At 37.1% G+C, this 20333-nt stretch overlaps 2 protein-coding genes across 4 annotated transcripts in view; one reads left to right on the forward strand and one right to left on the reverse strand.

Moving 5' to 3' along the window:
- Positions 1–9021, reverse strand: part of LOC131789464 (homeobox protein OTX2-A) — a 28576-nt gene extending 19555 nt beyond the window's left edge. The window contains exon 1 of the mRNA XM_059106576.2: positions 8942–9021. The gene's annotated coding sequence lies outside the window, so the exon portion shown is untranslated. The remainder of the gene's footprint in view (positions 1–8941) is intronic.
- LOC131789465 (homeobox protein OTX1 B) lies at positions 5748–19851 on the forward strand. 3 transcript variants are annotated; one of them, XM_059106580.2, is made up of 5 exons: positions 5748–6157; positions 8277–8381; positions 13936–14083; positions 15355–15506; positions 17687–19851. In XM_059106580.2, the coding sequence occupies exons 3-5, from the start codon at positions 13981–13983 to the stop codon at positions 18032–18034; spliced, it is 603 nt and encodes a 200-aa protein (XP_058962563.1). In that variant the 5' UTR covers positions 5748–6157; positions 8277–8381; positions 13936–13980; the 3' UTR covers positions 18035–19851. The 3 variants fall into 3 exon arrangements, with proteins under 3 accessions (XP_058962563.1, XP_058962564.1, XP_066016728.1); XM_059106581.2 differs by having other exon boundaries at positions 5748–6052; XM_066160631.1 differs by lacking the exons at positions 5748–6157; positions 8277–8381 and adding an exon at positions 11900–12025.
- The last annotated feature ends 482 nt before the right edge of the window (positions 19852–20333 follow it).

Here is a 20333-nt window from a genome sequence, read left to right on the forward strand (position 1 = left end):
AGTTTGTCGGAATGTCAAACTCCGCCGAGTCAAAGTTTGCGCAACTACCGTTTAGCTGTTTACTTTTAGACAACAAACCAACACTCTTGTGTCTGTGTTAGAGTAATCCGGGCGAGCTAAAGCAATGATAAACTAAGCGCTTTATTTCGTCTTAAGACAGTCTGTAAAATAAATACACCTTCCTTTTCTTTATCGTTCGAACTTGCCATAATGTTTCTTAATGTTTTGGGTTCGCGAAAGGAGACTAGGAGTAAATTTTGGTTTTTCGACTCGCCTGGTGCCAAAAGAACTGCTTAAGAATGTTCATACGGTCGTGATTCGCTTGTGCGAGGAACCAAAGATATTGTTTCTACAGGTGTATTTTATTTGATGCTTACAAGCTTGATAATAAGATTATACGCCCCTGAGCCGACAATTATAAAATACAGAAGAGACAGAAAACACGCGAGTACAACCAGAACTTCTATTTCTGATGCCGTCTCTTCGATACAGACGGAGCCTATGTTTCAAGCCACGCAAATTTCATGAAAATTTTTATTAAAAAGTTCTATTTCACGAGACTTCGAAGATGGATTAAAAAGGACCACATCTATGTCAAAAACTCCCACAGCCATCACGTCTGTATTTCTTCACATAAACGGGTAGCAAGTTTGAAAAGAAAAATATTTAGTAATTAAGCCATGCAAAACATGCAAACACTCCTTTCATGAGGCATTTAAACCAATGGTATAATGAAGGCATGAAGCTTATACGTTTACTGTTTTGTACATAACAACTTCGGCGAGCAAACGACACGAATTAGTGCAGTTCTTGTGTCCAAATGATGTTCTGATTTTCAAGTGACTGACTTGGAGGTGGGTAAGTGAGTTGAAGGCTAGAAAGTTAATCGAGACAAGAAATTGTTGCACTGTTCATTGTGGCGCAAGGATCAAGATCCTACAGATACGTACATTAAGGCCTTACGACTCTTGTTTGAGGAACATCTCGAGTGAATCTTGTGATAACAGGACAAAAATTTGAAAAATAATTTCTTTTTTTCTCAGATAGCTCCTTTAAGGTGCTTTATGTGTCAAAAATGGGTAATTCTCCTTTTCGTAACTCATTCAAAGCAATTTAATTTATATTCCGATGTTATGGCGGTCTATCTTGCTATTCAAAGCCCTCTAACCGCGTCAGAAGCTTTACTTCATTGATGAAAAATTCATTACTTTACGCTTGCGGCAAGCTTTTCCAAATTGGCCCAAGTATTTGAAGAATCGGTCTCATTTTCATTTCAAAGAACGTTTCAAAGTTCCGACATAGTGCACTAGATCACTTATTCTTGGGATAATTGTCGGCCAGCTTTGTTAGTGTGCAGCCTACGTTCATTTCTAAGAAGTCTCAACTGTTTTCGCAAACTTTTATTAAACCCGGACTACCTTGGCAAACACTTTCTAAACTTTCTGAGTTTTTCCGTTGTAATTCACTTGACACGGTAGATCTAAACTGTCGACTCCGCTAATCTTCCAAATATAAAAAAAAAAACGCTAGACAAACACGACATAACCGAGAGACTTTGTCGAGAAAGACGATATGTTGAGGTGCAACTGAAGGGCGTTGAATTGTGTGAAGTTAAACAACTTTACTCTTGTCTCCGGCTTTGTAATGCAAATTTGAAGCCAATTCTTGTAAAGACTCCCTATCTAGAAACGTTAAGCCTTTTTCTAAAGGCGATCTTGAACTTAAAAGGACCTTGTATAATTCATTGAGTCAAGAGGGTCCGTTTTATTTTCTATTTTTTCCCCCGCGGTATAAAACTAGATTCGCCGAGCTCGCTCTATAGTAACGTCACGGACAATAGTCTTTCAACAAAGGTTATGTCAAAAGGTCTTACCTACAACTTTTTGAGCTGCTTGTGAAGTAAACAAGCGTACGTCGGGAGAGCTTTAAACAGGTCTTCGGACATTAGAGACAACTTTTACAACTTGATAAGAGGGATTGCCATGAAAAATATTCTCTCCTTTCTGTTTAATATTCATTTCTTGTGTTAGATATCGGAAACAATGATTTTTTTTTTTACAAACATCTTAAAAAGATTGTCATTTCATTTTCAAAAAAGTTTATAGACATTCGTAGATTTCCCAACCTAAGAAACTCAAACAATGAGTACATTCCCACTTTCTGAAATAATTCGAAAACGAGATTATATCTAAAGTTGATTTTCCTTTGAAATTTTTGCCATATACGAAAACTATTTGGAGTTTCGTCATTCATATTCGCTGTTTTGGGTACATGTTCGTCAACAAAGGACCTCGTTATTTTAAACAATTTTTTCCTTCTTTTCGCGTTCTATATTTTATAAAATCATCTCCAATTACAAAAGTTGAGAAATCAAGCTATTCGAGAAACAAAATGTCTTCAGACTGATGGGCTGATTTTTTTCATCGGCTGAACTTGGCCCTAGTGGATCATTAGCCAGCCTTTTCTCAATAATCTGACGAGTTTATAGAATAAAGATTGGCTAGACGATTCGGGCTGCCTAAAGGGTTAATTTATTACAAATATTTCACAGCTTTCCGATAAGGAAGTGTTAAAATCCTTGTTGCATAAATTTACAAATCGAGCATTTGGCATGTTGAGCAGTTTTAACTGATAAATTGAAATCATAATACTTAATTAACAGACGAAGTTAGGATTCCAAGAGGTCGCATTCAAAGACCCAGGATACTTCAGACGAAAGGTAACAACTATTTTTTTTTCAATATTGAGTCATGGGACGAGGCGCTCTACTATTAAACTAATCTATTCTTTAGCTGTTTCGTATGATGCAAACATCTACAGTCCCAGCTTGCGATACTCAAGGCTGTGAAAATCTTTAGAGGCACAGCAAGTTTCTTGTCGCGTCGATTGAATAAACTTTCATCAAAGCAATATAAACCTGCGTACTATCAACCCTGCAGGAACCTTAACACGAAGGTTTGAATAAAAAAAATGAACCAATAACTTTAGGACGGGCATTTAAACAATTATTAATTTCTTTCATTTATCTTCTGTGTGATTTCTTGGACAGAGAGTAATAACCAGACAGTTGAACTATTGAAAGGCCGACCCTCCGGTTATATTTTTTTTTGGAAAAGTTATGAATCACTCAACAATCGAAACAATGCTGATTTCCTTCTTGACTTAAGTCACTAAACACGTGTCCTTATTCAAAGGAGATTGAATTTTGACATAAAGATTCTCTTAGCTGATCGTTCAGAAAGACATCTCTTTCTTTTCAAAATGTCAAGTTTTCAACACTCTTGTTCTTTACTGCATTGAAGCTTAAGGTGTTCCCTGGATTATTTACCTTTGGTATATCATGTTATCTATGAATAAACACTAAACACAACACGGGTGAAAATTTTGAGTCTCTTTGGTCAGTAACTGAGGAAAGAAACCTGAGCTGAATTGATGGTCAGGTGCGACTGCCACACGAAGGGCAATGTTCAAACTGTGTTGGTCACGTTCATTTCAAACTATAGAATACCTAATTTTGAAAAGTTACTTGCTCCCAATTTCGATTAACGATTTCAATCTGAGAATTTCAGACCTGCTTTAAGACTGAGCCTCTGAGCACGTCCGTATTTAAACTTGATCTCTTGGTGTAGATCTCTGCACGTGTTGCTTGCTTGTTCTTCTCTCAGAAACAACCACTTGACGTTCATTACAGCACGTTTTTTTAATTTTATTTTCACATTTCAAATGAGTACTTTGTATAGATTAGAAGACAGATTTCTGCATGCTCCGCGTGCGCGTTAAGTGCTATCGAGGTATGGCACGCTCCTTCAAACATGAGACTTTTTCTCTTATGTTGATGTTCCTCAAATCTATCTCGTGGAAAAATCTGAAGTGCGTACCTCACAGAAAGACTTAAGAATCTTTTCGCATTCAAATTTTACCCACGTGCTAGTTATAGCAACAATGAAAGCTTCTCGACCTCCTAATAGCATTTTGTTTGGCTCTGTGAAACCAAGTGAAGCTATTGGATGCAAAAGGTATACAATACCAGACTACCTCTCTTACAGACTTTTAGTTTTTTTAAGGATGGACAAAATACGCAAATATCAACTAAAAAAATGGAAACATTTGCTTGCAAAAAGGAGATATTTTCCAAACAGACCGTTATTTGACTATGGATAATTCCAATTTCTTCTTTAAGCGACCTTTCTCAAAATAATGTCTAAATGGATATTTTTATCAAGTTTTGTTAATGCGGCGCATTTTTGAAAAGCAGTCACAAAGCTAAGCAATCGGGAAGTCTGTTTCCTCTCTACCGCTGATAACAAGAACGGCTTACTATAAAAGTTAAGCCAGGAAATTGCTCTAGAAATAGCTAAAAACACTTCACTATCTATCGCCCTTTCGCAACTTGGGGATTATTTGTAAACACTGCAAGGGCAGAAACTCTAAAATTAGCACAATCAAAGCGACAAAGGCGTTGAAAAATGCCGGATCTTACTTAAATCTGGATCCGCGAGTGTAATACTAAAATTTTGTAAGTGGAAATAAAAGGAGAAAAAAGAGAGGGCATTCTTGATCCTTAGGGAAGTAAAACAACGAAATCCATTATTTACAAAGTAAAACACTATGGCTGTTCTTTCCATTTGAAAAAAAACTATTTCCTTAGGGAGTGCATGATCAACATATGAGTGTGTTGTGATAAACTTAATCTCAACCACGGTCTTTTCTCTCGGCCTCTCGAACGGCGTAGGTTTCTGAAATCGTAAACGAAGTGGGTTACAGGTTCTACATTATACCGTAAGTTCTCAACGCGCTGGATCATTTAAATAAAAACTGCCGGGTAGTTCCATCTTCTTTTGGTGTTTGTTATGAACATTTACAAAAGAAACATATCCACAAAATTGGCTGATTTTTTAAGCTTTATAGTATTTCAAGGGTTTAAGACTAAACAACTGAAAAATTACGCGAAGTGCCAAAAAAATATCATGTTTTAGTGCGTGTTGTTAAACAAATCCCATATCAGGCAGATATTCTACATTTACAAAGATACGTAAAAAAATATGTTTACATTTGTAAGAAAAGTTAAGAGCTCAGAGAGTCACGAGCTAAATGGAATCAGGGAGACTAATCTCGTTTCTCGTGTCCTTTAAGGCTTTCTTAAAAAAATCTTCTGGCAAACACGCAATGACGGTGCTCACAGCATAAGTATTACTTCGAAAGAGGGTTTATCGTGTCTGTAAGCCTTAAATAATCCTCAAGTACTTAAAGGGTGGCATACACATTGTGCGCAGTTGATGGGATTTGACATGCGATTTCTTTTAAACAGCACTGATAACGTTTTGAAACTTGTAACCCACTTTTAGGCGTGATTCAAAATAAATCATTTTAACAACTAAATCAAAAAATTTGAAAATGACAGCTTTAAGGGTTGGACATGTCTCAAGTGGAGTTTTAGAACGACCCCTCCCAGCTAGCTGGCTAATAAAGAAGACATGAACATACGACAAATTGATCTTCTGCACATCAGTACGTTAGCAAGAAACCGAAACATTATTACAAGTTAAGAAGACTAAGTTTGAACTCCCACTGTATCATTTTGTTCACGCGTTCAATGATATTAATTTGAGTCGCCTCGAGTCTTGGGTCTTGTGATCTCTCAAGTATGATATGCCTCATGTAATTCAACCCAGAGAAATGTTTTAATCCTTTACCTCTTAAGCCGGAACCTTGGGGAAAGTCATTCGCCTTGGAGCACACGTTTATGTCGCGGTTTCTATCACCAAACTACTGTCTTTTCACCCACTCTAGCTTGGATTAAATCCAAAATTATCGAAATAGACTTCTTTTAGTCGACCTTTGATAGATTGAGCTTTCATCTGTCCAAAAAATGAAAACCTTCCAGAAATGTCCTTGCGTGTCCCACGGAAAAGCATGTCTATTTACAGAGTATTGGTGTGGTATTGTTATTGACCTCAAGTCCGTAAATGCTGGAATATAAATTACGTATCACGAGAGCAAGGCAAATATTCAAGACACTTTTACATCGATGACAACTGTGTAGTATTGACTGGTGGGTGTTTCAAGCTTTCATTAACCATCTTGTTAAACAAAATATTCTGTTTACATGTAACTCACTGGCAGTCAACAGAAAACTGTAAATAGTTGGAATATATAGGTAAGTCTACAATTTAACAAGTCACGGTATTATGGAGTTTTTTATCTTCAGGCGCGTCACTAAGAGCTCTGATGAAACCCAGAGAAAAGTTATGGGTTAACAGGGTGCATGGCAAACCGCGCGCAGAAGAACTAATAAAGACCTAACTAATTTTTTCCTCTTCCGAAAGGCGGTCGACTCTTCTCCTCTGAAAATACCACTGCAATTATCACGGGCGAGGATTTAAGATGATGATCCGTTTATGAAAATTTACCGCGATGACAGCCCATCGCCAAAATTAGCGAAGGTTAATTGATGTGTAGTAGTTTCCATTTCTGACAATTGTCGATCTTTGTTAGATTGCAATTTATACGTTTCATCCTTCGCTCTTTTCCGGTGAAAGGCGCTTTTCTTTTACCGGCCTGTAGGAAGGGATTTGCCAGAAGATCCTTCTTGTGTACAAGTTTAATATCTATGCAAAGTGGTAGTAAACCGTTACACTGAGAATGTTTGTAGGGAGAGGTATTGGACAACTTATTTCTGCTTTTATCAAAATGATCATGTTTACAAAAACAAATTTATTGGATTCACAAACTATATGAATTGTCTTGACTTTGTTTTTGTTATATATATTCGATGGCCGATCATTAAGAAGCACCTTGTGCTCCAGTTTAAGATTGTTGCTTGAATGTAAGACATTGTGTTAACTGGAGTTCTGTTTGTCATCGTTAAGAATCGAAGAGAGCAAATGATGCGAGAACTAATAAAATTCGGATTTGATTTAATTTCCGGGGAAACTCTTTGTGGTACAATTCGCGCGGAGAGTAGATCTTAATCCCTCCGATTTCACTTCTTTTTTTATGACCTAACTGTCACTTTTTATTGCCCGAAATTTCAAAACAATGTCATTTCAAAATCGATGGCGTCCTCACAAGTAATATGCACAACAAGTGAATAGTGTTTATACGAATTTGCTTCGGTGAAAAGAACTCTTACAACAACGCCGTAGAATTAGTGTGTTCAAAGGAATTCGTGGGTAGAGGATACACATTTTCTCCATCAACTAAAATCGAAAAAAAATGAGGTGGATTTGGCTGAGTGAATTACATAACTGTGAAATGAAGCCACGAATGCCAATTTAAAAATTAACAGAAATCAGAAATCAAATAGGTGCGCGGTATCCAGTATTTAAACATGATATAGCTGCAAATATAAATATTGAAATTTACCATTGATGGTTGAATCATTACCTGTAGAGAGACAAACGTTTTATATGATGTCCTCTTTCACGCACTGAAATCGATCTAGTTAATTACGACTAATAACTTGCCTTCCTCCGATAGTCGGAATCATGAAAGGCCACTGACAAACTTAAACTGATGCAAGCTTTTGTCTTGACAGCGATGAATACATTTTAGAATTGGTCACAAGTAAAAGGATATATTCGTTTCTAGTGTCTATTAAAGTCATTGAAACTAGTTCTATTGTATCGCTCCATGGTATTGTTACGTTGTGAACGCTCAGAGTTTTTTCTCAGAGGTTAGTGTCTGGCGAACGTTGAATGCGTTCGAAATTTTCCTTTTAAATGCAAATAGAACAGAATGAAATAATTGGCAAAATATTCTCTTCTTAGTTTATTACACCGTTAAAGTGGTGCAAATTAGAGTTGATGAGATCGTTCACAATATGCTGTTGAAATAAACACTCTGGATAATTTGAATTTATTGAACGTGATTTTAATAACAGTTGCCTTTTGAAGGGTTTTAGAACAGTGCGGCAAAAATTTTCGGCCGCAGCATCTGGAAAAGATCCCCGCCTCTTTTGATTAAAATAACAAAACTCTATCTCCTCATGGCCTTCTAAGTTTAATATACAGGGATAAAGGCAATTATAAGACTTAAAGAGAAACATGTAAACTGCGATGCATTCGAGAGGAACAGACTGAAAAGGAGTAAAAAAACTGTGCAAATTTCTTAACTCGTTGGCTTGGCGTAAAGAGGTAACTGGATGAGACAGGTCTCTTGCCGTGAGACTCTAACGATGTTAATGTTATATTAACCTTTTCCTGCGGGATACCGCATACATTTTGTGCTAAATCATGCTCCCTTCTTGCACTCCATTGATTTTGTTTTCATTCCAGAACTCGCAAGGATTTAAACAGTCTTGATCCTCACGACAGCACAAACCAGTTTGTGATTAGATCCTCCTTCTCGCCAAGAAGCTGCATTTGAACTCTTAATTGCTGGTAAGTTATACTGAAGTTATTATTATTCGTCATTCACACTATGGCCTCTCTTCTGACATGAAACAATTTTGATTTCTAAAATTTCACTGATCCTCCGAGATTTATCGATGTACATACTACAAGCAATCTTCTTTTAAGACAGCCTTATTTATACATTTTCATTACTGTATTAACCAGTGTTACAGAATAAGCCACTAAAGCTATCGGAAGCCTTTGACTACGATATCAACATCAGAGACGAAAGTGCAAGTAGACATGATAGTTACAATAATCAGCGCATCTTGTGTTCTCTCCGCTCCATAAAAAGCAAACCCGGCTAAACGTACTAAGTAATAGTGGCACAACTTTGTTTTATTTGAGATATATCTCAAGTAGACCATCACTTTGTGTGCTAGGTCTGTATTTGCGCGCTTGAATGGTTTCTGTTCGCTACAAAACAATATGAGACGGCCATCGAGAGCGGAAAATCGAACGAAATCACTTCCTTACAAGGGGCGCGCTAAGTACTTTTCGATCGCGATTTAGCGCTGAGCGCATTGTCTAGCTAAATCGTATTTTACCTGCCTGTTTATCGGCTCGTGGGAGGGACGACTTCTTCGCTTAGACAAGCATGGAATTCTGGACAATTTACAGCAGCTTATTGCACGACGTGGAAGTCAATATCATCACGTCATGCTGAGCTAACACCGCCTCAGTTCAAGGACCTTAAGAAAAATTCTTAACAATAAACTCTTTGTTTCTGCCAATCTGTGGTATGATAGGGAAATCGCGATGCACAAACTAATAAGAAAACATTCCCTTCATAAACTGTCGTGTATGAAAGTCAGCTATTCCTTTAGGCTCTTCAGTAATAGGATAGAAACGAAATAATCCATCGAGGTGAAAGAAAGATCACCAAACACTTTCAAAAACCAATTATTCCGATAATAAGGGATTCGCGAAATCCCACAAGGTGTTTCCATCCGCACAGGCTTCTAATATGTAGAGGTTATAATCAGAGTCCTAGCAGCATTTACTCTTAGTATATGCTCTTAGAAAATAACACACAGCTAAGCGCTACAAAATTGGCGAACACGCTTAAGCTCACGTAGATGGTAGTCATTTTCGCGGCTCGTAACAGACAGACACCCAATAACGATTAGCAGAGAGTTAAAGGTGACCTTTTCCAGGCTCGTCTGTTTTTATCTTTCCTGTTATACTTGTACAAGGAATAATGTGAGGGAAAGTTACCATGTTTCTAGATCAATATTTGTGTTGGGATTGTGTATTTTTACAGTTTTATGTTTAATTGTGAGTGCCATCTCAAGTGTAAGAGTTGTGTTTACTTTCACTCCATTTTGGCAGCATGATCGACATGATACAAAGCTTACAAGAGGTAATTTTGAAGCATCTTTATCTCTGAAAAAACATTGATCATTATTTGCTACATAACGTCTCTCGAGTGCAGCCTATCACGGGCAAATAGTCTTAGCCCAACGAAAGACGTTTTCATCCCTTCTATCGATTGACCCAATCGCGCGTGTTGCACGGAAAACATAGATTTAAGTACTGTTTATATAAGACCGATTATCGATCACGAACTCATAGACTTGATGTTAAATAACAAACCCGCTGTTTAAATTTCGTTTTGATTCGGCTCTTCCTGCTCATAAAAAGAGACTGGCAAATGTGTGATCCAACCATATTTTTTTAGCACAGGATAAACAAAGAGGCAGCAGAGTAGGAAACTATTTAGTCATCTCAGCAGGAGGGAGGGTGTTTTGAAGTAATGTTTGATTTCCACCAGGAATTTTTAGCATTGCCCCCTTACGAAGCGGTTTTCAGCGGAAGCTTATCAAACGAAACTTTGTTTTCTTTTTGTCAGCGCTCCCGTCAAGCATCGCCATGAGTTTTCTTAGATTTCAGTTCGCTCTATGTGCGTGAAATTGATTGAAAAACCACAGATCGAAGACCTCTTAATCCGGAAACTCGGCCAGCAAGACAAACACGCGTGCAAGCATTTTTCTCACAGTTTTCTAAAGAGGGAAAAGTAAGGTTCACGTTTTCTAGAAGGTTGTCGTTTTCGCGATTGCGAGAAAAAATCGCATAGCGGTTTCTGTTGCAGTTGTTTTCGTTCACGGTAATAAAGCAGGAAGTGGCATTCCGTGATCAGATTTGCAGTCCCTGAGAAGTTTTCTATTTGTCTTTTGTGTTTTATCTTCTGAAACTCTCGAAACTTCAGTGTTTCCGATACTCTTTATTGTTAAGTTTTCACATTTGATCGAGGATATTTTATCTTTGCGCGTAAAAATATTTCACTCTCAAATATTTCCTTTTCATTTCAAGACAAATCCACTTTATGCGCGTGTTATCAAGCATGTTTTATTGCGCTTTCTTTTAATAAAACACACTTTTTTTGTTAAACTTGAAAGTAAAATGTGTTTTATTGAACGATTTGTTTGAGTTGTTTTGTCCAACAGTGATGTGTCTCTCACACAAGTGAAAGGGACAAATAGAAACCTTTCATCAAAATTTTTATTAATCTGTAAGGGTGATCTGTGAGAAGCTTAAGCTTCCTTAGCTGTAAAAGCGTTTGTGAGGAACTCTTTCCTTAATTAGTTAACAAAAGCGAATAGATTTAACAAAGGGTATTCAAAGACGAATTTCTTTATTAAAGACCTTTCCGAACCAAATAAAAAAAAAAAGACTTGGGTATGATTCATGCGAAAAAAGTACCGAAGAATTCAAAGAAAAAAAATAATTGTTATTAGTAGAGTCAGTATACTTTTATGATTGGGTCAGCTGATACAAAGTCGATAAGCAAAATTTAACTTTGACCTTCTATGTAACAAGTTGAGCTGGTTTTCTTCTCGTTCTTGGTAACAGTGATTTTTTTATCTAAAACATTTCGCTATCATAGTTTGAAGCTAGATTTCCAGCCATTTTTAATATGCAGCTTTTCCAGGGCTGGTTTTGCTATTTAAAATGCAACCCACTTTGTTTACAAAGGGTGGTGTATCGCATTCTGTTCCCATGTTTCCAATATCTTGAGCTTAAAGGCAAGACCAAATCTAACAGTCTTAAAATTAAAACGATAATTAGTCCGCGTTTGGTTTTAATTGAAAATCCTTTGAATTTGGGCAAGCGATGAATTATTCGTTCTTCTGTGACGTAAGAGGAGATATTTATCATTTCTTTGGGCTTCTATTGTGTGCAATTGCAAATACAACGGACGAATAAAAGGATCATAACTCCTTGTGCGTCTTTCAAAATTAACCTTTACGCAAGGCCGCCAATTCTCAGTTGTGTCATTTCAGGCAATATACCATCGTCAAACAATTTGAGTTAAGCCAGCCTTTCACTAAACTAGGCTGTCAGTGGATTAGAGCGTGCGAATCTATGGGACATCCGTTTTTTCTTCAAGAATTAAATTAAAGGTGCAACTCTCGAAACTTAACTTCCATAAAGAGTCCCTAGATACGTCTTCATCCAGGAAGCTCCTGGCGTTTTACATGACTAGAAATTTCTATCGAAGGAGATCAAAGAAAAAAGAAATGCCTTTTTCATCGCATCAAACCTACAACGCTTGCCTTCCCTCTCCGCGTTCCTTCTTCTCAAAAAGTTCTCTGAATTGTTTCTTCAAGGAAACGCAAGCTTTTGAGTTTGTAAGTAATACTTTATGTCCTATTCTCAAGGTTCTCTCATTACCTAAAGACTCACTCATCAAAATCCCAGGTTATCAATCGCGATCTTTCAATATCTACAGGTCTGTGGTTTCCTTTCGTAAATTAACGACACGAGTCACCGGTCACTGGGGCGCGAAAATATATCCGTTGGTTCTCTCCTTTTCCATTCTCCTTGGTAAGGAGGTTTACCGTTTAATTAATCTTGTAAACCCGTTCTTCACACGTGTTTCTGGCGAAATTTAGGATTATGGCCTTTCAATATTAATTATTAGTTTTGTAAAACGACTTGCGAAGGGGCACAAAGTACAAAAAATGGAGATTTAATCCTCTCTAAAGCTTTTTCACCGATTTGTCTTCATTTGTCTCTCAAATCATGAAGGTTAGGGATCGTTTGACAGATAGATTGATCATAGAATGTCCCGATATCAACCTTAAATCCCTGGTAGAAGCTAGAATTCCTTTAGAGTTTAAGACAGACTGGCACCTTCCCAAGTTACGACAAAAGAAGTATTTTGCCAACAAGCCATCGAAAACTTTTTAAATTTCGTTGAAAAGGATTATTGATTTCAACGGCAACAAAACCGCGCAAGAAGATCAGTGATTTTTAACTGACCTTGTACATATAGATGCCAGTACTTTTCAACTTAAATGATATGTTCAGACTGCAGAAATTCCACAACGGAAATGTATAAAAGCGTACTCAAAAAAAGGGTTACAATAAATTTTTTTGGACAAAACTAATGTTTTAATTGGAATCAAGTCTTCCCTTTCCATTTAGCATAAGAAGTAAAATAATAATAATTTAGAAACTGTTGCTCGTATAGTTCGGTTTTGACAGAATTCCTTCGTAAGGCAGTGATGATGTGATTGTAAATGAAATGTTGTCGACACTAGTTAGGTTAACTAGACACAGACAAGACACCCAGAGCAATTTACGCCTTGTTGCTGATGAGATAAGAACTAAACTGGCCTGAGGAAGGTTGAAGTGGCCCATCATGTCGAGCGCGAGTTACAGCTTTCACATCTTTCTTTCTTCTTGTTCAACACAGTCCTAGGATATTGAGAAATGCTCCTTACTTCCAGCATATTCCCCGGAATATGAGGCATGATCATTAATTACCTTGAAGACTTCTTGAGGTGACGATAATTAACAACATAAATGAAACCGCATCTCTTTCATTACCTTTGCAGATTTTGTTCTTTTCTTTTGAGGATTTTGCATTTTTACCTTACTTATTGATTGAATTTTTACTTTTTTTTCACAAGGATTCTCTCACGATAAATATCGATCGTTCATGACTGTTCTTTAAATTGCGCACAGAAAGGAAATATTACGCCTAATGTTTCCGATTGTCATAAGAATGACCGCGAAGTAGCTTCTCGCGCGAAGATATGCATGTTTTTAATTCTCGTGACAAAGAGTCAGCTTTAATCGACTGACTTTGTATTTTTCATTTACAATCATGCGGCTTCCTTTTTGGCTACCATTGCAAAACTAACGACCTCCCACATTGTCCCAAATTAGAAAAAAAGCAACAATTATCCTGCGTTTGATTTGAGCTCAATAAAAGCATTCAGCCTCGCTCGCTGCACTGATTGGCTTGGAACGGCGGTTTCTGAGCTCTCCTGAGTTTGCCCACCTAATCGCGTGAATATTTTCTCTGACCCGGGAACAATAATCCGGCTGGGTGTAGCTTTGACAGGCTTGTTTTTGTTACGTTGAATTTCAGGAAGAGTGCTTTATCAAGCGGATTTTCTGTCCCGTCTTTCTGTATTAATATCTTTGACAGGTATGATCTGCAGGGGGTCCCGAAGGGGCCAAATTGGCGAAGAAGGTCGTGCGTCTAAGCCGCGAGCTGATCATTTCGTGTTTTCATTTGCATCCGCAGCACACGGCATACAACGCACTCCATAACTTACACCAGGAATCCAAGATGGCGGGTTTTCTGAATCATTACCCACCGTATCCAGTCAACGGTCTAAACATGCCTCCGCGAACCGCGGACATGTTTTCTCCAATGGTCGCTCCGCCGTATGGTAGGCCTCCTTTATTTTTAGACGCGAAATGGGAACAATGGTCTTGTCTTGGTCTCCACAGAACCAAAAAGCCCTCTAAGTAAAGCCTTAATCGAATATAATACTTATCTAAGACTGGCACACCACTGGTCTCCTCACTATGAGCCTTGTTTGGTTGTTTTGGCATATTTTTTGTGAGCACTATTCGATCGATCGATTATTTTACTCGTGCTCACTGGGGCGCGATGTGTGGGCTTAGAACTTGTAACAAGCTCCAAGATAAAACAAGAGCATATCAAAACCTTTCTCAATCCTCCTATCAAGGAATGATAAGTTATAAATTGATTCCCTCTTCTTAATAAGTTTGGGATAGTAGTTTTATTAAGTGAGACACTATGGCATCTGTTTCATTTATCTACCATAGGAAATTTCCGTGTTGTAATTCTAGTCATCAAGTTTGATTCCTGTTGAGTTGGCTAAAATCATACCTTATCTTGTTCAGGAAGGACAGGACGAGATTTTTTCGCTCCCGAAGGATTTGCGGGCGCAAAAACTATTTAAGCTGGGCCGATTTTCAAACGAAAATGTGTTCTGTGAGAACAACTTTCAATAGGGGAAGGTGAAGCATTTTTCCACTCGAAAAACAGCCAAACTGATTTACAACTTTGTGTTTTGAAATGCTCGAAAGTAGATGATGTTATTTCTTTAAGTGCGCTTTCTTTGAATGATTGCTTGGGAGTTTAAATAATAAATTTACTTTAACTTCACGAGAACGGAAATATCGTCCCATTGAGACGATAAAACAACATAAAACATTTTAAAAAGACCACAATGACACGGTTCCAAATACCTTAGGAATTTTTGCCAAAATTCGCTACATCGTTGCAAATAAATAAACTCGTTTTTTCCTGCTTTGGAAATAGCTCAGTTTGTATCGTTGCTCTTCAAATTACATCAAGTTAAACTCCTTTGGCAAAAAAGAGGTTGGCTCAATTCCCCACACAGATTGTACGCAATTTCAACCACAAAGAAAATCTCTTGAACAAAGTTTGATAAAGACAAATGACTTTCATAAATACATCTGAATAAAGCCAAAACGACTGTGTAACCAACATGTAAACTCGTTTGCTCTGAGGGCAAATCCTAAAGTCGAACTTTATTGCTGTAATAAAGATTTCATTGTTTTTAGAGGATAAACGTATTCCAGTCTTTAAATGCTGAGCTGGATCTAGTTTAAGCGGCAATTAAACGATTCAGGCATTTTTTTGAGTTGATGGAAATCAATCTTTCAGGTTATCCAAGAAAACAAAGAAGAGAGAGGACTACATTTACAAAAGCTCAGCTTGAAATTTTGGAGGAACTGTTCTCCAAGACAAAGTACCCTGATATCTTTATGAGAGAGGAAGTTGCAATGAAAATCAACCTACCAGAATCAAGAGTACAGGTAATTTAGTGTATAGTTATTTTTTTTCTCGGAGTGGAGAATCAGTGAACAACTGCACAACTTGGAATATAAATGCTTGAGTGAAGAACTGAGATGACAGAAAATTTATTAGTCAAGTGATGCGCTAATCGGGGGCACCCAAACCGTGTCATCTTTTTCTACAATGGAATGTTTGAAAACTGACCACCATAGGAATAATAGGGAATGTTTGTCTTCCGTGTTCATTTAAAAATGACTGAACTGAACTGAGAATCTTATCGAAGTATATTCTGAAAAAAGTCTCATTTAACAAGGCGGGGCCGATTGTGTCTAAAGTTCGATAGGAAAGCACTTCGAGAAGAAAACGCTGCAGAACATTTGCATGAAATTACCGCGAATCTGTTCTCATTTCTTTTCCCCCTTTCATTCTACACACAAGAGACAGTTCAAAGTACTTTTTCTAAGAGTTTAATCCACTCTTTCTACTTTCATTGCGTTTCCCAAGTTTGGGGTTTGCCCTTTAGGCATTAAGCATGGAATGCGTCTGAATTCTTTCCTCGCAAAACTTTCCTTTTATTTTGGTTAATCATTTGACGTTTATAAACTGTCTTAAACCTGTGTTCACAGCGGAAAACATTGTCCTGGTTCATCAGGATCTCGTAGTGACAAGGTTTTAACTAGTTTCATGTGTTTTGAAAGCATGAACAATTGTTACTAACAATAAATATTTTTTGTTTTTTCAAAATTGAACTTCAGACCATTCAAAGTACGAATACAAGCAATTCTCTCTGTTCACTCAAAACAATTACAAACACGTACGTGATTGAACGAGAGGAGGAGGAAAACTTTTAGTAGGCGATATGAAATGTTTCTTCACCGCAAATTGGCACCCAGGAAGGAATGTTTTCCGTTTTTTCCGGCCCCATTAAACTATATGATCAGTTGTGGGTTTTAGAGCTTTCAAATGTTTTTTTATCCATTACGTGTAATGGTTTAAAAGTGGTCTGTCAAGTCGCACTTGATTAAGTGTTATAAACTTTAAAAAAGACCCCAAACGCTAAAAGCAACTTTGTAAAGACAGATTTCAAAACAACTAAAAATGGGAGCGGGGGTGTGGGGAGTAGGGGGGGTTCAGAACAGAAATATTATCTTGATAGCCTTCTTTCTTTTTTAACGACAAATGAAAAGTTGTTCTGTTTTCTTCATTTATTCTTGTTGGTAGACTTGGAAGGGCAAATTGCCACCAAAGTGGTTTAGTCAGAGCACATTCAAGTACTAGAAACGAACATGACCCGCAGCTTCAATCCCTTACTTCGATATGCCAGTCCAAAATACAAATTTATTAATGAAAAGAAAGACTTCCACAAATTTAGCTTAATGTGAGACCGTCAAAAAAGAATATCTAATTCCCTCGTTTAACCTCCAATTTCAAACTGAAAAAATTCGTTGTGGTTTGCTCAGTCTCTACTTGATCAGGTGTAAATTCTAATTATATTAAAATATTTTAACTTCCGAGTATTTATCATTTAAGGGTGTACGCCTGGATTGTGTACGTACACACGAATGTAGTGTCAAGGAATTTCACGCCCTTAGACAGTTCATCTGTTCTCACGTAATGATACCAAGGTTAAATATATTTTATTTGAGAAATGCAGGCTTATAAAAAGCCAACAAGGAGCAATGTATCGACCACGTTTTATTTAGTGAAAGAAGAATGTCTTGTTTTATTTAGTGTGCGTGAGGTTTGAGATCGCGTGTTTGTTTGTATGTCGAGACAGCGCGCTTGACCTCCGTTTTGCGTGCATTTGTTGTATGATGTGTCTCCTTTTTATATTGTATTTATTAGGACCTGAAACTCTCCAGAGAAAACTACTTAAGACCTTTCCCGAAAGTCACGCTCACGCAAAAAGGCAGGATCTTGCGTCAAACTTGATCGTAATGCTAACACAAAACCTCCGAACTTCTTTATTGACTTTTATTTGAGTAGCAATACTAACTTTTCCACCTAAACCTTCTAATCGAGCTTTCGTTATTTTTCTGCTTCTTATCTTTTCAAAATGCTATTGCTACTCAACGTAAATCGCCACTGGATACAAAACAAACAAAACACTAGACAACAATTGAATTCCACTTGTTTCACAGGCGCCATTTGCAATTTAACGGCACTGGATGTTTATTTATTTATTTTCCTTTTTCAACAGGTGTGGTTTAAAAACCGACGCGCCAAAGTTCGACAACAGAGCAAAGGGGAACCCAAACCCAAACCCAAGCCGAAAGCGCCAACTGTAAGTAAAGATTCCTCACAGGCGGGCCCATCACCATGCAGGTACGCCAGCTGTGGGAATATCTGGAGCCCGGCGCACGACTCCGTAAGGCCCATGCCCACGTACCCCTCTCATGCTGTCATTAACAACAGCATGGCAATGTCTACTGCAAGTCCTTCCTTCATGCCCCCACCGCCACCTCCTCCGTATTACTGCTCAAGTCCAAACGGTGGATCCTACATGCCCTTAGAGCATGCGCATATGCATCCAATGGCACCAAGATAAAGCTTTAGTTGTACGTCTAAGGGATCGTTTTAAAGGCACAAAACCTCGTACAGGCTGGAAACGCGTATAAAGCAGAAGAAAAAAATTACGTTACATACCAGGTTTTTGATAAAACCAATTAGTTTAGATAAATAGCTTATTCTGGAATACAATTCCCTGACAGTAATCCTCGCATTGTCTTCAAGAAAAGGAAAACTTGTTTGCCATTTAATAAGATTCAAATGGCAGAGTATCGATTCTTCCGAAACGCATTTAAGGATCAGCATGCTAGCTTTGTTCTTGGAATCCTCTAAAAGCTTCGTTTTAATGAAACTAAACCTGTTTTTCTTTGGAATTATCTCGCAAAACCTTTTAGGATTTCATGAAAGTCTTTCTGTGAGGTAGAACATTATCTGAAGTCATGAGAACGCTCGTTCGCTTTTGAACCGCAAGAATGCAGAGTCCGTTGCCTTATGGCACGAATGTTTAGAAAATACATTGCACTGAGTTATTGTTTATGGGCCAGAAATTACATATTTCCTAAACTTTTGCCTAAAAAGATACTGTAGGGTGATTTACTACTTGTCTTCGTTGTTTTCGTTTTGGTAAGTGCTTGGTGTTACTTTACATGAGTTTTTGAATAGATTCAACCCAATGGACTTTCTAAGCTGGACCCTTTGACGTTAGTAATTTCCGGCTGTAGTACGTAGCAGTCATTTGTTATTGTACCTTGTTCTTCAGTGATCATTGTTGTCGAAAATGACTCTGTTTAACCTTCCAGTCCAAGGTTTAACGTTCAATCATCTTTGCAGAGTAATATATGATTTTAGTTCTTGAATTCTAAGCTTTAGATTTGAAATACTTACTCAGCAACTTGTAATTCAGTATTCAAACAATAAGTTTTCAAGTTAAAAACCTGTCCAGCGTGATAAAAGGTTTTGCAGGAGATTTCTTCCTTTTGAATAGTCACACATTGTGGTTTCAAGTGCAAATCTTAAAGTTTGTCAAACAACATTCAACAGCCTAATAGTATGAAATACTTTCTCCGATTTTCAGCTGAATGCTATTTTCTTATATTTTTTTGTCTGGATTTTCACATCTTTCGCTCAATGTTCGCATTTCACTTAAAGGTTTTAAAGTAGAAATCAGAATTTATGGTCAAATAGTTATGTATGAGTAAAGTAACTTCGTTATCTATATGCAACTTTTTTTCCTGTGTCAGTTATTCATTTGCGTATTTACTTTTTATTATTTTAGTAACCAAGATATTATAATATCTTGTTATTACATAATGAATACATGCCACTCTATATCTTGTACTTATTTAGCTAGTTTCAATTGTTTCACTAACGGTATTTTACATAAAGTCTTTTCAACCTGGGGCTTTACAGAACGTTACTATAAAGTAAAACATATAAGGCAAAACCTCATATAATATATTGTTGATAAATTCTTCGATTCCAGCTAACGTGTAAATAGTTACCTAAAGTTTGGTGTAAAACATGGGTATATAAGAAAGCTATCTTGTGATGCGAGTGCAATCTAATTATTAAGTGTACAAATAATTTTAGGGCCAAACTAGTCTAGATTATTCTTTCAAGCTCTGATCAGAGCATACACGACTGAAATTGTCACCTTGCGCAAGTTTCTACAGTTATTTGTTGGGAAGTTTAAATTTCTTGAGGATCTGCGAGTAAAGGGGCTATTGGGTTATTTTAACCAAAGAAAAAGTTTCTTTATTTGATATGAAATTGTTTAATATATGTAATGATTGTATAGTAAATAAAACATATGGACTGAAGCTTGAAATGCATAAATAAAGGATATTAAAAAAGAAATCAATCCTTGTCTAATTTTTGTCGAAAAGCGCATTGCATACCAAATATGTCGCTGCCAATTTTTAATTCGCCTTGTGGTGTTTAGGGACTTGCTTAAGATTCTCATGCAATGCGCTCTTTGATTCGAGAACATTATGTTGTTCCCTTTATTTCCTCTGTTAAAGTTCTTAAAGGTCTCTCGTGTTTAACACCAATTTTTCTAGTTATTTCCTCTTTTTCCAAATAAGCTGCCGTTTAGGTAAAATAAGTTTTTTTGATATTAAGGATGAGGTTTAGGATAAGGAACGGAGGTATGGAAAGGCTTGAGAGTTCCACTTTGTATAGAACAGAATAACATGCACAAAAATTCATGTCGCAATTCTTGACTGAATCACAATAATCCATTTAAACAGATACTTTCCTCTATTGTGATAATATAATGCTATTAAGACACGATTAAATTAACTTTATTGGATGAAACAGTTTTTAGGAACATTGTTTAT

Source organism: Pocillopora verrucosa, chromosome 13 (assembly GCF_036669915.1).
Source record: "Pocillopora verrucosa isolate sample1 chromosome 13, ASM3666991v2, whole genome shotgun sequence".
In the NCBI taxonomy this organism is placed as follows: domain Eukaryota; kingdom Metazoa; phylum Cnidaria; class Anthozoa; order Scleractinia; family Pocilloporidae; genus Pocillopora; species Pocillopora verrucosa.

Bases quoted from the DNA above. Each gene is read 5' to 3' on its own strand.
- LOC131789465 (XM_066160631.1), top strand. From the start codon at position 11,915: ATGCCTTTTTCATCGCATCAAACCTACAACGCTTGCCTTCCCTCTCCG. The intron at 12,026-13,935 runs GTAAGTAATACT...TTGCATCCGCAG, and splicing joins AAACGCAAGCTTTTGAGTTT to CACACGGCATACAACGCACT. The intron at 15,507-17,686 runs GTAATTTAGTGT...CTTTTTCAACAG, and splicing joins TACCAGAATCAAGAGTACAG to GTGTGGTTTAAAAACCGACG.